Source organism: Vitis vinifera, chromosome 19 (assembly GCF_030704535.1).
Source record: "Vitis vinifera cultivar Pinot Noir 40024 chromosome 19, ASM3070453v1".
Classification (NCBI taxonomy): domain Eukaryota; kingdom Viridiplantae; phylum Streptophyta; class Magnoliopsida; order Vitales; family Vitaceae; genus Vitis; species Vitis vinifera.
Genome location: NC_081823.1, coordinates 9712720 through 9733160, shown reverse-complemented (window position 1 = coordinate 9733160; position 20441 = coordinate 9712720). Strand labels below are relative to the sequence as shown.

At 35.9% G+C, this 20441-nt stretch overlaps 2 protein-coding genes across 2 annotated transcripts; one reads left to right on the top strand and one right to left on the bottom strand.

The window, feature by feature from the left end:
* The first annotated feature begins 3908 nt into the window (after nucleotides 1-3908).
* On the top strand, nucleotides 3909-18341 carry LOC100259985 (enhancer of mRNA-decapping protein 4). Its single transcript, XM_002269539.4, has 12 exons — nucleotides 3909-5071; nucleotides 6322-6371; nucleotides 6449-6605; nucleotides 6746-6964; nucleotides 10903-11031; nucleotides 11348-12949; nucleotides 14243-14602; nucleotides 14680-14799; nucleotides 15817-15987; nucleotides 16292-16456; nucleotides 16615-16740; nucleotides 17726-18341. Exons 1-12 carry the CDS (start codon nucleotides 4274-4276, stop codon nucleotides 18032-18034), a joined length of 4206 nt encoding a protein of 1401 aa, XP_002269575.1. The 5' UTR covers nucleotides 3909-4273; the 3' UTR covers nucleotides 18035-18341.
* An 804-nt stretch (nucleotides 18342-19145) lies between these two features.
* On the bottom strand, nucleotides 19146-20016 carry LOC100265189 (chaperone protein dnaJ 11, chloroplastic). The gene has a single exon (XM_002275888.5). The coding sequence runs from the start codon at nucleotides 19729-19731 to the stop codon at nucleotides 19285-19287; it is 447 nt and encodes a 148-aa protein (XP_002275924.1). The 5' UTR covers nucleotides 19732-20016; the 3' UTR covers nucleotides 19146-19284.
* Nucleotides 20017-20441: the final 425 nt, after the last annotated feature.

The window sequence follows — 20441 nt, the reverse complement described above, 5'->3', positions numbered from 1 at the left end:
AGTGTACAAATTAGAGCTGAAATAAAGAAGTTATGACCATTTGATTACAACTGCACCAAGTTGGAGGGTCATTTCGTTTGATTTCGAAATTCAACTTATGATTTCGAAATTCAACTTATGAATTCGAAATCCACTTCGAAATGACACCAATTTCGAATTCACCCACTGCCACTTTGATGTTCCGCCTCCTCTACCCCGGGAATTGCATTTATTCAACTTATGAATTCGAAATCCACTTCGAAATGACACCAATTTCGAATTTACCCACTACCACTTTGATGTTTCGCCTCCTCTACCCCGGGAATTGCATCTAGGGCTCTTCATCCACCCTAAGTGGACCCCACATGACTAGAAATCACCATTTTATTATTTTTGAATCATTTTTAGGAAATTATTTTGTAATAAGTGGCCAATGGGAGTGTGCCACATGTTAAGTAATTAATGATATTATATAAACTCTCTCAATTCTAGGTTTTAGGGATCTTGGATCTTTTTCCGGAGTTTTTGACATTGAAGGTGGAAGAAGACGAGAACTTTGGTTTGTTTTCTTTTTCTTCTTTATTAAATATATTGTTTTTAGTTTCTTTTGATTCAAATTATGGATTTTTACCCTATTATGGATTGTGAATGTGACATCACCCCCATGAGAGGCTAAGAGCCAACTTGGGGCTTGAAGCATGAAAACCTAAGGGCTAGAAAACCTATAGGGACAATGGGTAAATTATTATAACAATGAGATTAATTATTGGTTGGGTGACAATTTATCATTTTTTATCTTATCCTTGTGAGTTCATTTAGGGAATGATACGGTAGGTTATTACCTGATACTAGTGATTCTTGGTAATTCTTGATCATTAGTTATCATCGTCTTCCTTACCGTTATTTGCCCCTAAAACAAAGTTATAAGGAGTAGGAAGGGTTAAAAAGTCAAATCTTAAATTGGTAATCAATCTCATTCATTTGATGGTTTTAGGAATCTGTTTTAAAAGGGAAAAATTAGGTTTTGGATGCCATTTTGAGTTATAGAATTCAACTTGATCGCAAGCGGCCAAGGATCCCAAAACCCTAAGATCATATTACTTAAAAGACCATTGTTTTCTCTAATTTCTATACCCTAGGTTGGATTGTGGAAAACCCCAAACTTGAATCAATTGAATTTAAAATCAATATTCATTTTTTTTATTAATTTAATTTCTTTTACTTAGTTTTGCATTATTCACATATTGTTTTTCACTTTAGGATTTAAACAAAAACAATTCATTTATTCTAGTATTGACAATTTTCATAAGCTAGTCCTTGAGGACGATACCCGGAATACTACAAAAGCCGTAGTGACTCTTTCTCTATTTTTTCTTTACCAGAGTTACTACGTAAAAATGCTAAGTATTTTGGTACAATAGAGAATTTCGATCATCTGCCACTAAGATTAATCTGTTTCAGACTAAGATAAGATTCCTAGGTCACCATATTTACCAATAAACCATCACTCTCATTCAAAGGTCAATCCAGTTTGCCATAAGTTTCTTGATGAGATTAAGCATAAGAAACAATTGCAACATTTATTAGGAAGCCTTAATTATGTGTTAGATTTCCTTAAGGACATAAGCCAGCTATGTGCCTCATTAAGACAAAGACTTAAGAAGAATATGGTTCCTTAGAATGAGGAACATACTAAGATTGTCAAGACCGTCAAGTCTAGAGTCATGAATCTACCATGTTTAGCCTTAGCTGATCCTGAAGCCTTTAAGATTGTTAAGATTGATGCCTCAAACATAGGTTATGGTGGGATCCTTAAACAGAAAGATGATAACCATGAGAGATTAGTTAGGTATACTTCATGAACTTAGAAGAATGCCCAACTCAATTACAGTACCATCATAAAATAGATTTTAAGCATTGTTTTATGTATTTCAAAATTTCAAGATGATATTTTGAACTAAGAATTTTTATTAAAAGTTGATTGCAAATTAGCAAAATCAGTTTTGCAAAAGGATGTTAAGAATATAGCTTATACGCATATTTTGTAGGATTCACAAGATCATGACCCCCAAAAAAGAAAAACAACCTCTTAAGCATATTAAGAAATCCTAAGATTCTAAGACAACCTATTAAGTCATTTCTGAAAAATTCATGCCATTATATTATGAACATTTTGAGGTTGTAGGTTCTTGTAGCTTGTCTAGAGATTTACTATCTTCAGAAACCCTTAAGATTTCCTCATCCCCAAGTAGGGATAAATTAGCAAGTTTGAGTTCTCCACCTTTTGTGGATGATTCCTTTCACACAAATCCATTTTTGAATGATACTAACCCTTTATCTGTTTGTCTCAAAAGTCTTTGTGATTTGCAAGAAAGATGTAAAACTTTGGAAAGAAAACTAGAAATGGTTGACTTTCTCAAAGGCTAACAAGTTGTCCTTAAGAATCAAACCCTTTTTTTCCCACTGGAAATTGGTGAGAATAAGCAATCCACCCCATTGGTGGATGAAGTAAAATTGAGTGAGGATGAGTGGAACAATTTTAAGATAAGAATGTATTTTCATGAGAAAGAGATGTTGAATTCCTTAAAGCAAGATGTATGTTTTTTTATCCAAGAAAGTGCTAAAGCCATGATGGAAGAAAAACAAGTTTTTATTTCCACTTATCTTCAAGATCTTCATATTTATCTCTTAGTCATCCCTGGATTGTGCATCTCGGGTTTAAAATTGGCTAAGGATATGAAATTTGACAATTCTAAGTTTTGTAGAATTATTAAAGATCATTTTCTTTACCAGCAATGTACTAAACAACTATTTTGCAAGTGTAACAAGAATTTTACAATCAGTCTTGTTTGTCTGGACTTGCATTATTACAAGTCAATTTGTATCTCTTATAGGGAAGAAGAATTAATCATAACCCTAATGCTACTCTTAAACTATGGATTGGTTCATCAAATTGTTTGTTCAAATCCTAATCAAACAATTAATTTTGGAAGGAAGCTGACTTTAGGTCTAATACAAGGATTTAAGATGAACAAGAAGTTTATAGATACCATCATCATCAACAAAGCTCCAGAATGAGTTTCTGATGGATGTCTGCTACTTGCACAACATAATATATCTCTCCATTATCATAACAGAAGGCCAACTCTATTATCTTGCTTTTCTATCATTTCTATTGTAAGATATCGTTTCTTGAAGTATGTTTTTCAAGTTATGTAATATAAAGTTTTATGTTCATTTTCTTTGATTTATAACACAACAAGCAATATTGCTTGTTGATATTACTTCAATGCCACATCAACAAGCAAAAAGATTTATGTGCATGTTTATATCATCATTCAATGATCTATAATTCATTACACACTTCAATGACTCCAATTAGAAATTTGAGAGGATACCAAATTCGCAATACCACATTTTCCTTTATAGTTGAGAGCAATGAAAGTTGATATCGATTTCACATAAACAAATAACGGGATTTATATGCATGTTGATATATTATTTAATGATCCATAATTCATTATACACTTGAAGGGCTTGAATGAAAAATTCAAAATGATACTAAATCATAATATCACATCTTCATTTTTAATTGTGTCCCAAATCCATATTTTCCTTTTTATGTATGTTAAATTTTTGTGAAAAAAATGCTAAGTATCATATTAGTATTTACCGAACTTTGAATCTAATTGAATCTATGTCATTAACGGTATATGATGAAATTGGTATCATTGAATGAAGATGCAAGTATATGACATCAAAATACAAATAAATTAAATTAAAGGATAAAAGAACGAGACTAAAGAAAAATAAATAAAACTAAATCAAGGTATGAATAAACGAGATTAAGTACAATAAAATGAGATCGAGGTAAAAACTAAAAAGACTCGTATATATAATACAATTTTAAGTATAAAATAATAAGATTTAAGTTGTATATGTGAGATCGATTTAAGTTGTATACATGTTATCATCTGATTAATCGGCATCGCAGGAATATCCAAATTTCGTAGTCTTTTTGTGATGATTTATGTATATCAGTCGGGGTCGTCTCAAGTGCCACTTTTCACAGTAAATATTTTATTGCGCCACTGGTTGAGCTGAGTTCATATCACAAGTCTTCTGGGTTTTGGTGCGGCCTTGAACCCTCACCTTCATTGGATCTCTGCCTTCGTTTCCCCCTCTACCCCTTCTGTTTCTCTCTCTAGAGACTCCGCATATAAAGATATATATGCTCAATTGGATCTGCGGTGGTTCGCTCTGAAACTGAATCAGCATCTGTTCTCCGCTGTTAATGGCGTCCCCTGGAAATCCAAACCAAGCGGCAGCGTTTGATATGCACAAACTCTTCAAACCCACAAGCCCTAGCCCTCAAAACCCTAACAATCTCAATTCTTCTTCTCCATTTCCACCCTCCTCTTATCCTCCACCGCCTTCTGCCTCTTACCCTCCGCCCTCTGGCCCTTATTCCTACCCTCCTCAAACCTCCCCATTTCACCATCAACATCACTACCATATCCCCTACCCTCAAGAGCAACTCTCTAACATGCACCACCAGCGCTCAGTTTCTTATCCTACTCCTCTTCTTCAACCTCCGCCTCACCACCTTGCTCCTCCAAACCCTAACCCCGGTGCTCGATTGATGGCGCTCCTCAGCCCTCCGACCACCAATCTTGATTTGACGCAGCAGCCCGCCATGCCGGTGGCTCCAATTCAGCAGCCAGCTTCTGGGGTTTCCGAATTTGCGGCCTCTCCCAATGTTCCGATCCTGCCTTCTGCCCCTCCGCCAGGGATACCGAATCCTGCTGTTGTCACTGCCAGCCCTGTGCGGATGCCTAGCAGTAAGTTGCCCAAAGGGCGGAGATTGGTGGGTGAGAATGTGGTGTATGATGTGGATGTTAGGCTGCAAGGCGAGGTGCAGCCTCAGCTTGAGGTCACTCCGATCACCAAGTATGTTTCCGATCCTGGCCTCGTTTTAGGACGACAGATTGCTGTCAATAAAACCTATATATGCTACGGGTTGAAATTGGGGGCGATTCGGGTGCTTAATATAAACACCGCACTGAGATATTTGCTCAGAGGTCATGCTCAGGTATACTGATTTTTACTAGATTGTCTAGTTTATAGTTATTCGGCAGTTAAAGATTCAATTTGAATATTGTTGATTTAATTGATTTAAATTGCATTGATTCCATTCTGCCTTTGGGCTTCCTGGGAATAACAGCATTGTTTTATGAGTAATTTTTTGGAATGGGTCAGACCTTATGTTGATGATTATTCCATGACCATGATAGGCTCTGTAAATTGGGTTAGCTCAAAGTAAGGATATATATAAATATACACACACCTGCAAAAAAGCGCAACAAAGTACACACAATGTATACATTTGTCACCAAAATAAAACAGGCAAGCAAAAGAAAAACAGCAGCCATTCCCTCTGGTGGGCATTGCTTTATATTTTGTTGCCTAAAAATATTGCATCCATTTAATCCAATGTATGGTTCAATATTGTGGTGCTTGGAACATTTCTATATGCTATGCAAATGAAAAATGTAAAATAATTTTAAAGGTAGCCTACTTTAGGTGCTAACCACTAAATTGTAAATGTGCCAAAAGTATGGGACTCAATGGGCACTGAATGTATGGGACTCAATGTGACGTGAGTTTGCAATGAAGTTTATGAACATCAATTAGCGATTTCAGTTTTAGCTTGATTTTGTTTGATGAATGAAATAGTAGTAGGATTCATGTGACTAATTTTTCAATATCCTAGCGCCTGATTTGTATTTAGATGTTAATTTATAGTTTTAGATTGATGGTTGAGAAGGGAATTCTTTGTTCAACTACGTTGGAAGGACAATTTGTTGTAGAAATATAACTATAATATGGGTCCAAACCGTAAATTGCAATAAGCTTCAAATCCTAGATGAGGGCCAATTGCGACTTTAAGAGGCTAAGAAATGAGTTGATCACATTGTAGTTGCATAAGATCAAGATTTTTTTTATATTTTTTTTATAATAATGATTCCCAAACAGTTCAAAGAAAAAGAAAGGAAAATGAATCAATAGTTCTGTTTCTTTGAAGAAAATGCTATCCCAAAGTGTGTCCAAAGCCATAGTAAATCATTATGAGCAGATGAGAAGCTAAGGGGTAATAGTGTATTGAAGTACTTCAACGATATTTAGTTAGGCTACCTGAATTATAGTGTATCTATTGTCATTAATTTATCTTGTGTCAATCCACTGGATGCAATTCTATTTAAGGGAAAAAACTGACCATCTTTTTTGGACTAGTATATTCTTCCTCTTTTCTATCCATCTAAGTGATGCTTTCTCTTTCAGAGGGTGACTGACATGGCTTTCTTTGCTGAGGATGTTCATCTTTTAGCTAGGTACTGCTCTATCTCTGATTTTCGTAATAAATTCCTTCTACTTAGTTTTTGGGTAATTCTAACATGCATATGGGCAGTGCAAGCATCAATGGACGTGTTTATGTATGGAAGATTTCTGAAGGTCCAGATGAGGAAGATAAGCCACAAATTACAGGAAAGATTGTGATTGCCATTCAAATAGTAGGAGAGGGGGAATCTGTAAATCCAAGAGTTTGCTGGCACTGTCACAAACAAGTAAATACATTCTTTCTTGTTCATCTTTAAATCTAAATCAAAGTTATAGCTCTTCGATGTTTTGTGGATTTTTTTGTTATTCCTCTGGCCCATAAAATTTTCTTTGTAATTTGCTATTTAATGGATACCACAACTTGCAGGAAGTTTTGGTTGTTGGGATTGGAAAACGTATTCTGAAGATTGACACTACGAAAGTTGGAAAGGGTGAATCTTATTCTGCAGATGAACCTCTCAACTGTCCAGTAGACAAGCTTATTGATGGGGTCCAATTTATTGGGAAACATGATGGAGAAGTGACTGATCTGTCGATGTGCCAATGGATGACCACTCGTTTAGTTTCTGCTTCAACGGATGGCACGGTTTGTTTCCTCTTGATACACTCCCTGTCTTGATATTCTGATGTTTCTTTGTATCTGAAGTCTTTTTGAAATGATTATCATCAAGGATCATGGGAAAAAATGTGCATCATATAAAGCTGTTTTATTTATAGAGATACGGGAAAAGAACTTACCAACTAGATAAAGCTGTCATTTATTTATAGAGATTGGTTCAGCCTGGTGGTTGAACTCTGATTTGTTGAAGCCGCTGACAGTTTCTGAGAACTGTATGGTTTTCTTGGATGTATAATGGGCCAAAAGACTAGGACAGGAGCCTAGTTAAAGTGAGGGTTAGCATGCATCCACTCATTCCTATCATGCACGTTGGTCTTTTATTTTATCCCCATGTACGGATTAGATCAAGTTACGTTGTGACTTGTGTCAAGATTTGAAAATTGGTCTTAATATTTGTATATTTTTCTTTAAGGTAAATTTGAACTTGTGATTTGGTCTCATTTTATTTTATTTTTAGTCTTTGCATTGTTATAATGGTATTGAATCTGCAACCTCTTCATTGGTGTGAGGTGTGCTTTTCACTACTTTTTTTCCTTGTAGTGGCATTAGATTTTCTTTGTTACATGGACGCAGCAAAAGATCCTCAAAGTACACATTTCACATGATGGTTACTGTTATGGAGCAAATATTTGGTTGAGGGAGGAGGAAAAGAAACTGAAGAAAGTAAGGGAAAAGAAAAAGGAGAGAAAAAAAAGGACTGTGTACCTTTTTACGGCCTTATAAGTTGCTGGAGAGTTGTCAAACAATAACTATAAGTGAAAATAGTTGCCGAAATTTTTTGCAGATGGTTGCTGGTTTCAGATTTTGGTTTCTAAAGAAATTAGCAGAGTCATGGAGAGTGGTTCCAAAAGAACCTTTATCTTACAATAAGGGATTTGTTAATGGGCTTGTGGAGTTCTTTCATTTTAAATACATTAATTGTTAGCTATGGTGTCTAGAAACCCACCATTTTGTTATTTATAATTAAGCCCATATAAGATGTTTGACAATGGGAGAGGGTGGGATGTTTTTATAAGTAGAATTTGTTTCAATGTTGATGGAAGGAGAGTAAATGTTTGGAAGGATATATGGAGCGGTAACTCAACGTCGAGTGCTTCTTTCCCTTGACATATGCTATAGCTATCTCAAAGGATGCTTGGGTAGTGGATGTGTGTGGAGCAGTTTGCTGAGGTGGGGCATTGGACTACCTGCATAAGACTGCTCGGTGATTATGGATTGGGTAATGTTGAAGTGTTTTTAATCTGATTGCCAGAAAGTACAATGAGAAGGGATGTAGAGGTTAGAGCAGTCTAGATGGATGTGAAGGATGGAATCTTCTAAGTCAAAGCTTCTACTCTTGGTTGGCATTAGGGGAATTGGAACATTTCCCTATAGATTTTATTTGGAATGTATTGGTTCCAATGACTGGGGGTTTTTTGCTTGGGAATCAGCTTAGAAGAAGATTCTGATGTTGGATTAGTCAAAGAGGAGAGGATGGACATTGGTGAATAGATGTTATTTGTATAAAGGGAAAGAAGAATCACTTGACCACATCCTTCTGTCTTATGCTAAGACAAGGGTCTTACGTAAGCTTGTCTTCTCCTTTTTTGGTGTAGTGTGGGCAATGTCGTCCTCAAATGGTTATACTCTTTTAAGTTGGCATGGATACTTGCTAGGAAAGTAGCGAAAGAAAATGTGTACGGATGCTCCTTTGTGCTTATTTTGGATCATTTGGAAAGAGAAAAATGAAATGTTGTTTGAGGACGTGAAACTTGTGGACCAAACTCTCAAATCCTTGTTTTTGTGTGCTCTTTTAGATTGGGTTAGAAAGTCCATAGTTGAGATTTTATTGTTTATGGTAGTTTTTGTTGACTGGTTAGATGCTTTGTAGGGGGTAGGAATTGTTTTTTGTTTCTCTTTTTGATCTTTGCTTTTAGAGTGCCCTTTGTGTACGTTGGTGCACCCTTTTGCTAGGTATTGTTAGTATCATTTTTTTGCTTACCTACTAAAGAAAATGTTTAACAAGTCAATCCTTTATTTTGAAAACCTTATTAAATAGATTTTTAACCTAGTTTTTGGACATTTTAAACACATATTTGATATCATTGTATCTGTTTGTGGTTCAACAAGCCTACAACTAGACGTGCACTTACTACCTAAGACTATAACCATGTTTTAAATTTGCCCAATCAATCATTGACTTGGAAGGTCCTAGTCATTTCTCTTAGTGTCTTGGATGATATTGGGTGATGCACATAATATGCTAGTTAAAAAGCTTGAAGAATTTTAAAATAATTATGAAAAATATCAGAAAAATAAATATGGTTAGATGAATTCAAAGAATTAAAAAATAAACTTTTATCACATGTAAATATTTGTTTAAATAGTCATAAAAACATGGTTCAGTTGGTTTATAATGTAGTCATATATAATTAATCTTTTTTTATTTGATCATATATTCTAATCACCCAATACCCATTACCTAACATATGAACCAATCACTTAATACTAATATCAATTCCCATTTCCTATTAGAACATTGTTGTATCCATTTTTATACCCAATTCCAATTTTTAAATAGTATAAAATATGTTGGGATTGTAGGTTGCTAAATATTTTTTTTTTCAAAATATAAAAGATGAAAAAAAAAATTGAAAATAATAAGTTTGAAAACTTTAATATTTTTTTTTTTGATAGGTAAGATCAAAAAGTATATATATAAATAGAAGATGCCAAAACAGCATCCCTAAGTATACAGGAAGTATACAGTAGAAGCCTAAAGGCTCACCCAAGAGGGAAAGGGAAAGAAACAAAAAACATTACCTGCCTGTACTTAGAGCCTAAACAATCAATGAAACTAACAAGAGAATTAGAGCTCATATCTACAAGCACCCTCGACGATTTTGAAAACTTCAAAATTTACTTTTTAAGTGTTAAAAATTGCAACACTTTAATAAATGAAGATTATGAAAGAATAAACTTTTGAAGTTTTTAATTTTGCCTTTTATTTTTAAAACAATTTAATTATCTTTGAAAAATTAACTTTATTTTTCTTTCAAATATATGCAAAATAAAGCAATCATAAAAAAGAAAAAAAAAAATAATTAAAGACATCAATTTTATTTTTATTTGAATCAACATGTACACAATCTCTATAAACCCAAATGCCACTTTCATATTTCTGCAACTTGCATTGCAAGAAGACACACCAAAGAGTTGAGCCGAACCACCAAAGACAGCCTCATCTTAGCCGTGGAGCTTCTACCTTCATCAGAGGATCTTATAGTTGTAGAGCTTTTAGACAATGGGTTGGAATCATAGGTACAAGGCCTTTTTTTTTTTAAAAAAAAAAAAAAAAGAAAAGAAAATTATTTTCTATTTTTTTACATACATGGCACAAAAGTGGTTTTTCTTTGTTTTTTCATTGGAATTGATTCCTCTTCAAGTTGTCTCGAAGTCATCTTTGAGTTGTCTCCTAGATGACTGATGTATCTTCGAATCATTTGAGTCGCTTTGCAATTTAGCAAGATATTCAACTCAGGTATTGATATTGTCACATACCAATCTTGGTTGAGACTTTGAACCTTGATATATCATTTGATAGGACAGGTATTCAGCCGTTTGGATTTTGTAGGTTCATCCATTTGATCTTTCTAATATCATTTTTTTAATAATTTTTTTGGAAGGGTATATTGTCCTTCATTGTATTTACTAGTTTATTTTAATGAATTTGTTTTTTTTTTTTATACAAAATATGTTTTTTGAACTTCTTTGTTTTAGTCGTGTTTTTACATGTCTATATGTCCAATGACACAAGCATGCTTGTACTTTGGTAGTTATTTTCTTTTATATTATGCTGTTTTCTTTTTTATTCATAATAAGAAAATTTATTAACTTGGTGCTTCTAAAATTTATTTTGCAAACAGATAAAGATCTGGGAAGACCGCAAGACACTTCCTCTTCTGGTACTGAGGCCACATGATGGCCATCCTGTCAATTCGGCTACATTCCTGACTGCTCCTCACCGCCCGGATCACATTATTCTCATAACTGCGGTACATGCTCTATGATTTTTATTTTTGTTCACTAGGTTTCTCATCATGCTTGTCAAACCTCAAAATTTGGTATCAGTCTTTGTAAGGTAGCTTGTGATATATCTCTTCAAAAGCTCTTTCTGACTTAATACTGGTGTGGTGGTTTGATTCAAGCATCCACAAATTTGATTTTAAATTTTGATTAATATTGCATTAAGTGTTCTTTTCTTTTCCTTTTTCCTTTTTTATTTGCTTTTTGGATAATCTAACCTTTGCAGTCTAATAAATATTTTTTTATCGGCTCCAGTCCTTTAAATTTTTTAAAATCTAAATGCAGGGCCCACTGAATAGGGAAGTGAAGCTATGGGCCACAGAAAGTGAAGAAGGCTGGCTGCTGCCTAGTGATGCAGAATCATGGCATTGTACTCAGACGTTGGACTTGAAGAGTTCAGCTGAACCTTGTGTTGAGGAGGCGTTCTTTAATCAAGTGTTAGCATTGTCTAAATCTGGCCTTCTCTTACTTGCAAATGCCAAAAAGAATGCTATATATGCTGTACATTTGGAGTATGGTTCTAATCCTGCAGCAACCTGCATGGACTATATAGCAGAGTTTACTGTCACTATGCCTATTTTAAGTTTTACTGGGACAAGTGAATTATTACATGGTGAACATGTTGTTCAGGTATATTGTTTCCAGACACAAGCTATTCAGCAGTATGCTTTGAACTTATCCCAGTGTTTGCCACTGTTGCCGGAAAATGTAGGGGTAGAGAAGTCTGACTCTGGTGTTTCACATGATGTGACTAATGCAGAAGGTTTTGGCACCTTAGAGCCTCCTGGAAGTAAACTTACTGAGATGCCTTTAACTAGTTCTGCACTCAAATCAACTGTGCTAATAAGTAGCTCTGAGAGTGAACCTGGTGTGAGATTTCCTGTGAGCTCTGCTTCTATTGAGTCTGCCACTTTGAGTCCAGAATCTAAACCTGGTGCTTTACCTTTGGTCAATAATGACAATGATATTGTTTCAATTCCATCACCACCTCTTCCTTTGAGTCCAAGGCTGTCAGGAAAGTTGTCTGGTTTTAGAAGTCCAACAAATAACTTTGAACCAGGTCCCACCCTTGGCGATCGTGGCGATAGTGACCAAGTAGTTATTGATTATTCAGTTGACAGGCAAATAGATACTGTTTGTACAACCCTCTCTGATTTGCCTTCTTTAGATGATGATTCAAGGAATGATGAAAACAAAGTTGCACAAGATGACAGTTCTACCATTCTAAATCCTACTGTCATGTTCAAACATCCAACACATCTGATTACTCCTTCTGAGATATTCATGGCCGTTTCATCTGCTGAAGCTACCCATAGCACTGAGAGTAAGAGTGAGGGAGAGGCCAATATTCAAGATGTCTCTATCAACAGTGATGTGAGCAATGTTGAGGTGGAGGTTAAAGTTGTGGGTGAAACAGGATCAACTCAGAATGATGAATTTGGCTTGCAAGGAGAATCTCAGAATCTTGCTTTAGAAAATAAGGAGAAAGCCTTTTGCTCCCAGGCTTCAGATCTTGGAATTGAGATGGCCAAAGAGTGCAGTGCATTATCATCTGAAACTTATGTTGTGGAGGAATCTCGGCAAGTTGATGGTGCTAGAATGGAGGCATTGGCCCGGCCTTCAAATGCAGGTGAGGATGAAGTGATTGATGCTATAAAAGATGTGTCTGGAAAAGTAGCTGATTCCGCCATGCCTACAACAGTTCCTCAATCACCAGCACCAACTACAAAAGGGAAAAAGCATAAGGGGAAAAACTCTCAAGTATCCCCATCTCCAACTGCTTTCAATTCTACCGATTCTTCCAATGAGCCAGGTGCAAATTTGAGTAGCCCTTCAGTGGAAGCTGCTGTTCCCCATATTCTGGCTATGCAGGAGACACTTAATCAGGTGAGTGCTTTGGGTTTGGCTTATAAAAATTTCCTTGTGTACATTACTTCTTGCACAATGGTTTAGCTTGCTGCAATAATGGTAAAAAGTAGTAATAACACCTCAGGCTAGTTAATATCTTAATTATTTTCAGTCACACTCTACATTTTTTTTTTTCATCGAGTATTATTTAATCTCTGAATTCCTCTGTTTCTTCTTCTTTTTCTTCTTCTTCTTCTTCTTCTTTTTTTAAAAAACATGATTTGATTCTAATTTAAAAAGAGAGTTGTCATTTTTTTGTAACTTAGCACTTAAAAGGATGTTGATAACTCCTTAACATTTGTTTACTTGGAGTTGAGAATTCAGCCCGGTAATTTTGGTCTTTTGTGTCATACTTTGCTGAAAAAGTTACTCATTTTTGGACACCATTGTCAAATGCTATTCTAAGGCATGGTTCAAAGGATCAGCTGAGTTCGATATGACTCAGTTGAGTCATATGAGGAATGCCCCTCACCACATCAGGTTCAAAACATGTTACTTAAATTTTCTGTTTTGAAATTGAATCAGCTGGTTCAACTAAGTCATGAATGAGTCTAAAAGCAATTTGTAAGTTGCAATACCGCAACATTGCAACACAGGTTGCACGAATGAGTTGTGAACAAAACAAGCTTTAGACTAATCTTTCAGCCATGTTCTTACCATGAAATTACCATTTCAATTTATATACCCATCATATGATTGATGATGATGACTTTGAGCCTTCACATTAATCAATGTGGAATTGACTATTATTATGTGTTATTAGTAGAAAATAATTATACTTGAAATATTTATTTTTTAATTAATATTATTATAGACTAATTTTAATTTATGATTTTATGGTTATTTAAACAATGCTAAATGTGGTAGCTGTTTTCTATTAATTCATTAGAGTCCATCTAATTATATTTATTTTTCTACAATTTTGATTTTTATTAATAACAATTTTTTGAGCTTTTAATTAGTACATTGTGCTTATTGCCCGATATCAATCTGAAATGCTGTGACCGATCCGTTTCAAGACCTTCCAAGTTAATGACCGATATCACAATTTTGAATCATGTTCTAAAGCAATGCAACCATTATTTAATTCAATCCCTGTACTGGTTTTTGTTCTCATAATCTTATATTGAGCAATATATACCAATATCACAAAGAGTAAGATTTATGTTATTTGTCATATTTGATTGCTGCCATTTGTATTACTTGCATTTTCTGCCTGTCTCTTGCTACACTTACATCTCTAACCGACACATATTTGATTATTTCTTGCAGCTTTTGTCCATGCAAAAAGAAATGCAGAAGCAGATATCAGTATTAGTTGCTGTCCCAGTTACCAAAGAAGGTAGAAGATTAGAGGCTACTCTAGGACGGAGTATGGAGAAATCTGTCAAGGCCAATGCTGATGCTTTGTGGGCTAATATCCTAGAAGAGAATGCGAAACATGAGAAGTTAGTACGAGATCGTACACAGCAGATAACAAGTTTGATTACTAATAGTTTGAACAAGGACTTGCCAGCCATATTGGAGAAAACAGTGAAAAAGGAAATGGCTGCAGTTGTACCAGCTGTAGCTCGCACAATTACGCCTGTTGTTGAGAAAACAATTTCCTCGGCTATCACAGAGACCTTCCAGGTTAAAATTCTAAAAATCTGAATCTATACCATAAAGTTTTCTTGACTGGATCTAATAACTGATGCTTTGTACTGCAGAGAGGAGTTGGTGATAAGGCATTGAATCAAGTGGAGAAATCAATTAATTCAAAACTTGAAGCCACTGTTGCTAGGCAAATTCAAGTACAGTTTCAAACTTCTGGCAAACAAGCTCTTCAGGTAGGTGTCAGTTAGAATCTACACCCAATGTGCTTATATTAGCTCTGTCAATGTAAATTGCTCAGCTGATTCATAAATGAATAGTTGAAACAAGACATAATAACTCAAGATTCACTTGATTAAGGTATATGTGTTTTGATGCATTTGAAAAGATATGGCAAAAGAGAACATGTTATGTCAATGCACAATTCTTTAAATTCAAGTAAGTCCTTTTGGGATCTAGCATATTTAGGCATTTTCTTTTATCTAAATGATAGTTTTCATCTTGGCGGTAGCGCTTGTTTATTCTTTGTTTTCTATAGTTGGACATATTTGTTTGGTGACTTGAATAGTATGCACACAACTTAACAAGAAAACAACAAAAAAAGCCGGAGTACATTCAATGAACACAAGATTCTTGTGGTTTGGCAGTGTCTACATATTCAGAGGGAAGGTAAGTCAGATCCACCATCAGATGATGATTAGGATTACAAAAGCTCTTGACACTTCAACTCCCAGCCCAAAAACTCTAAGAATGTAGCACAATCCTTTTCTTGCTTAGGGAATATATATATATATAAACCCTAGAATGGATATTTTGGGTAGCTAGCCTGGGGCCTCATGTCTACCATCAAGAGAGTCTCCTTTGCAGTATCTCTTAGAGTCTGTTAAAATAACTGATAGAAAACATCTGAGACAAGTAGACATTTTACATTATTTTTTATTGTGTTTTGTTCTCATTTTCTTATCGTAGTAGAAGAATGCTGTCCATTTGTCACTTTCATGTGTATTTTTCAAATGTAAGATTAAGCTTAATTACTCTCCACTGATGTTGCTTGTATCTGAATATAAGTTCATACTGTACTGTTTCTCTTCTACTAGGTGTGATGAATGCATGTAATCTTTGTTTAATAACTTCAACAATTGGGGGTTTTCTTCTAGTTCTATTTATATGACTACATGGAATTTAATCCATTTATATGAAAATGTATGGAACTTCTGTTCAAACAATATGAATAATCATATCTTTGTGTATAGGATGCATTAAAATCCAATCTGGAAGCTTCAGTGGTCCCAGCGTTTGAGATGTCATGCAAAGCAATGTTTGACCAAGTTGACTCTACATTTCAAAAAGGAATGGTTGAGCATGCCACTACAGTTCAGCAGCAATTTGAATCCACCCATTCTCCTTTAGCACTTGCTTTAAGGGTATGCCTTCTTTCATTTACAAGATTATGCATTATGAAGCAGTTTACCTTTGTCTGTGTGGTTTTTTTTTTTTTTTAAACCTTTTAAATTCAAGAATCTTTAAATACAATAATCTTATAATATTTCTTGATTAAGATCAATAACGCCACCAGTATCATCTCTTTTACATAAGCTGCTATAGGAGACTGAGTAACATGACAGTTTATCTACCTGTTCATCTGTTCATCTGTCTACTGCTGTCTTCACAATCCATTGCATACTTTATATTTTTTTGCCAAGTTCTGATGTCAACCTGGTTTTGCAGGATGCCATTAATTCAGCATCATCAATGACTCAAACTTTAAGTGGAGAATTGGCTGATGGTCAACGAAAGCTCTTAGCTCTTGCAGCTGCAGGGGCAAACCCTACATCAGTGAATCCCCTGGTTACTCAACTGAGTAATGGACCTTTGGGTGGTCTCCATGACAAGGTTGGTCCTATTTCCTTTATTTAGTTCTTGGTTTCTCCGCAAATATGCAAAGAGCTCTGACCTGCGAAGTTTGATCTTTAGATGTTAAATATTATAAGGATCTTAGAAGGTTTTCTATTGGTTATTCTAACTTTGGATTTTCACCATCCATGTAATAGGTTGAGATGCCTTTGGATCCAACAAAGGAGCTATCTAGATTGATATCTGAACGCAAATATGAAGAGGCTTTCAATGGAGCCCTACAACGAAGTGATGTCTCTATCGTGTCATGGTTGTGTTCTCAGGTATGCTTTATTGTTCAGCATTTAAGAAACAATACATAAAATACTCATGGCCAGAAACCAGAGTTACGTGGGTGATTACCATGACTGGGAGTAACTAGAGACTCAGTTTGGTGTCTCTTTTTATCTCCTTACCCTCTTCCCCCTCACTCTCCTTAATGAGTGTTTGGTTTTCACAATGTAAATAAACCATTTTATGAAGTTTTAAGTTTCTGGCATAGTAAAACAGGGATGGGTTATTATTCCTTTGAAGAGCCAAGATTGGCTACTATGTAGTATCTCTATGGTCTAACTGAAAGTGAGACCCCCATATGATATTTGCCTTTCCAAATAGGGAATCCTTGCATGCAAAATACTTCTGAATAATACGCATTTAGGAATATTGTGGTCTCAACCAAAACTTGACTAATATTGTGATATACAACTAATAGTTACAACATGGTTTAGGGGCTTCAAATGCGGACTCATGGTGTTCTCTTGAGTTTGCACTCCTTCATTAAACAGAGGGTTGAGATATTATTAAAGCTTGGGCGACCAGCTTAGTTTTCACACTGTACACGTTGCACAAGCATGCGTATTAATGATGTGGGATAATCATAATATCACATTGTTGCAATTATAGATGGCCTCATGATTTATGGTTTTAGACTTTGGATCAGGTCTGAAGATAGACTGCACTAAATGTTAAAGTCTATTTAAATCTTTGATCACTAAAAATTATTTTATTTTATTTTATTTTATTTTTTAGTTTTAAACTTAAGTTAACCTATTAATTTCTACCAATTAATTGTCGATCTGTAATTGATGATTAGAGTTTTGAGTTTTAACCCAAAATTACTGTGTGGTTGCATTCCTTCTTTCTCTGTTTGCATATCTAATTTGTTGGGGACTGCCATTCAAACTTGTAAAATTATATGATGGATGACAAATGTGTGGCATAGACTTGCTGATTAAAATTGTGCATACTTTGGTCCATGGTCATTGCCAGGTTGATCTGCAAGGGATTTTGTCAATGGTTCCTCTCCCATTGAGCCAAGGAGTACTGCTCTCCCTTCTGCAGCAGTTGGCCTGTGACATCAACAAGGATACACCCCGAAAATTGGGATGGATGACAGATGTGGCAGTAGTCATAAACCCAGGAGACCCCATGATCGCAATGCATGTGCGGCCCATCTTCGATCAGGTCTATCAGATACTAAACCATCATCGATCCCTACCCACCACAACCAGTTCCCAAGGTCAAAGCATCCGCCTTCTTATGCATGTCATCAACTCCATGCTGATGACCTGTAAATGATTGTCGCATCCTGCCCCTGCTGCAGGGTAAATAACATGAGAAGTGTTGATGTAAAAGAGGAAAGGCTTGTAAAAAGTTGTAGGGGTCCCTGCGGGGGTTGGGTTTGGAAATCCATGTAGAGTCAGTCAGTCAGTTATCCTTCAATCTTGTGAAATAGCTCAGTTGGGATTTCATTTCTAGTTCCATGTCTTTTGTCAAAGCTTTCTCCCAACATGAAATTTTGTAATTTCCTTGCTGAATTGTGCATTTTTGTTTTTTATTTTAAATTTTATATTTGGCAATTTAAAAACCCGCTTTTCTTTAGAAATGGATGCATAATGTTGTGTATGGGGGAGGGACAAAGGTTTAGGTTGGGTTGGCACAAGGGTTTGATGGGGTTTGATGGATTACAAGTAGTTGCGTAACTGACAGTATTTTGCTTGTCATGGCAATTGACTCCCAATTGGCATTATAATATAATGCCATTACTCATTAATTTTGCTTGTCATGGCAATCGACTCCCTAACTGGTGTTATAATGCTATTAGATAGATGGGTGGGCAACCAAAAAGTTGTAATTTCCATTTGTGGCTACTTTCGTATACTCACCACTCATAATTGCTTTTTCTGTTACTTCACCCATAAATTCACCATCTCTCCCTCAAGTCTCTTCAAAATTTGGACTCATCACTTCTGATGGCTTTTTCTGTTACTTTACCCATAAATTCACAATCTCCCCCTCAGTCTCATTATGGAATCGAATTTATGCCCCAAAATCAAAATAACAACAACAACGTACCTCCAAATTGCAATTTCTTCCGGAATACAACAACGGTTCCCCTGGATTTACCGTGTTTGTCAACTGACCTTAAAGAGGCAGATGTTTCCAAGATATCATGCTTCTAAAAATAGTAATTCCAAATGTGGCACTGTGGTTTTGAGTAATTTCCAGTTCAAATAATTCCATTTTTAAAATTCAATTCCTACAAAAATTATACTAAGAAAACTTCAATTCCGGGAAACCAAACATAAAATTATTTTTTTCCGGTCCTTTTTCTCCTCTATGAGAAACCCAGACTGGGGAGGAGATGAAGTAACGTCAAAGAATAGAGAGAAAAAAGAGAAAAGTGAAATTGATGAAGAGGAGGAACGATATTTACTCATTTCCTGGCAACAAAAATGGCCGTGGGATTTTTACAATTCTCTGCCCCCTAAACCACACGCATGTGGCTCTCTAAGAAACTAAAAACAAAATATACTGCATTTCGGATCCTACCAACACTGATCAGTTTCCCATCTCCGGGTCGAATAGTGCGCACTCCGACCCCGGACCCCCCCGGACGAACACGCATACGCATACGGCCGCCGTCCCGTCGACCCTAACGACAGATCATACACGGCCCTCGCCGCTGGATCGGAAAGCGTCTCATAGGCGTTGTGAATCTGGATGAAGTTACGCCCGTCCGAATCCACCGGCGACGCGTCGGGGTGGTACATCTTGGCCAAGCTCCTGTACGCCGTCTTGATCTCCGTGGGCGACGCCGTCTGCTTCACCCTAAGCACCTCGTAGAGACTGGAGGGCTTTCTGGTGGCCTCCACCAAGGTTTGCATGGAGGCGTGGCAGGGATTCCGGCTACAAGACATTGAAGGAGCAGATCCGGCGCGAAAATGGATTGGGGGTGAGGAAAGGGCAAAGGAAGAGGAAAGGCTTTGGAACATTTTAGGGAAGATTGAGAAGGTATTGTGGATACTGGAGGAATGAGGATAGAGGTATTTATAAGGGTCAAATGGGCATTTTCAGTGGGGGCCAATCACCATGGGCGCCTACTTGTTTCTTGTTTCCGGTCTAGCTGTTTCCCACACGTACTTGGTTCCGGTAAAAACTACAAACCGTGTGCTCCCTTCGTTTTTTCTTCCCCGATTTTACCTGCTTTCGTTTAATTTGGAGGATTCATTTCCACATTATGAAATTATTTAATGAAAAACTCAGAAACTTTTTGGTAACCAAACATGGTGTTAAAAAAAATGACACTTTTACCTACTCCAATTGTGGAAAGTTAAAAAATAAAGGCATGGTTTTGGGGTGTTTACCGCGGTTAAGAGTGGGGTGGGAGAGTTTCTAGAAGGTACAGCAATCCAACAGTGAAAACCCTAGAAAATATCGTGACCACTTTTACCAGGGGCAGAGGTCAAAAGCCCTAGTGCAAGGGCTTCTAGAAGCCCATTAGTTTTGTATAGAATAATAGGATATTATTGTAGGGGTCACTCATCACTGTGGCCCAGATTTTGGGGAAAATATAATTTTTTAAACAATAAAATATGATACAAATATATTTAAAATTAAATTAATTTTATATATTGGTAATTATCAATATTATTAATGTCGGTTTTTTGTTTTATATAACTTTATATTAAAATAATAAAATCAA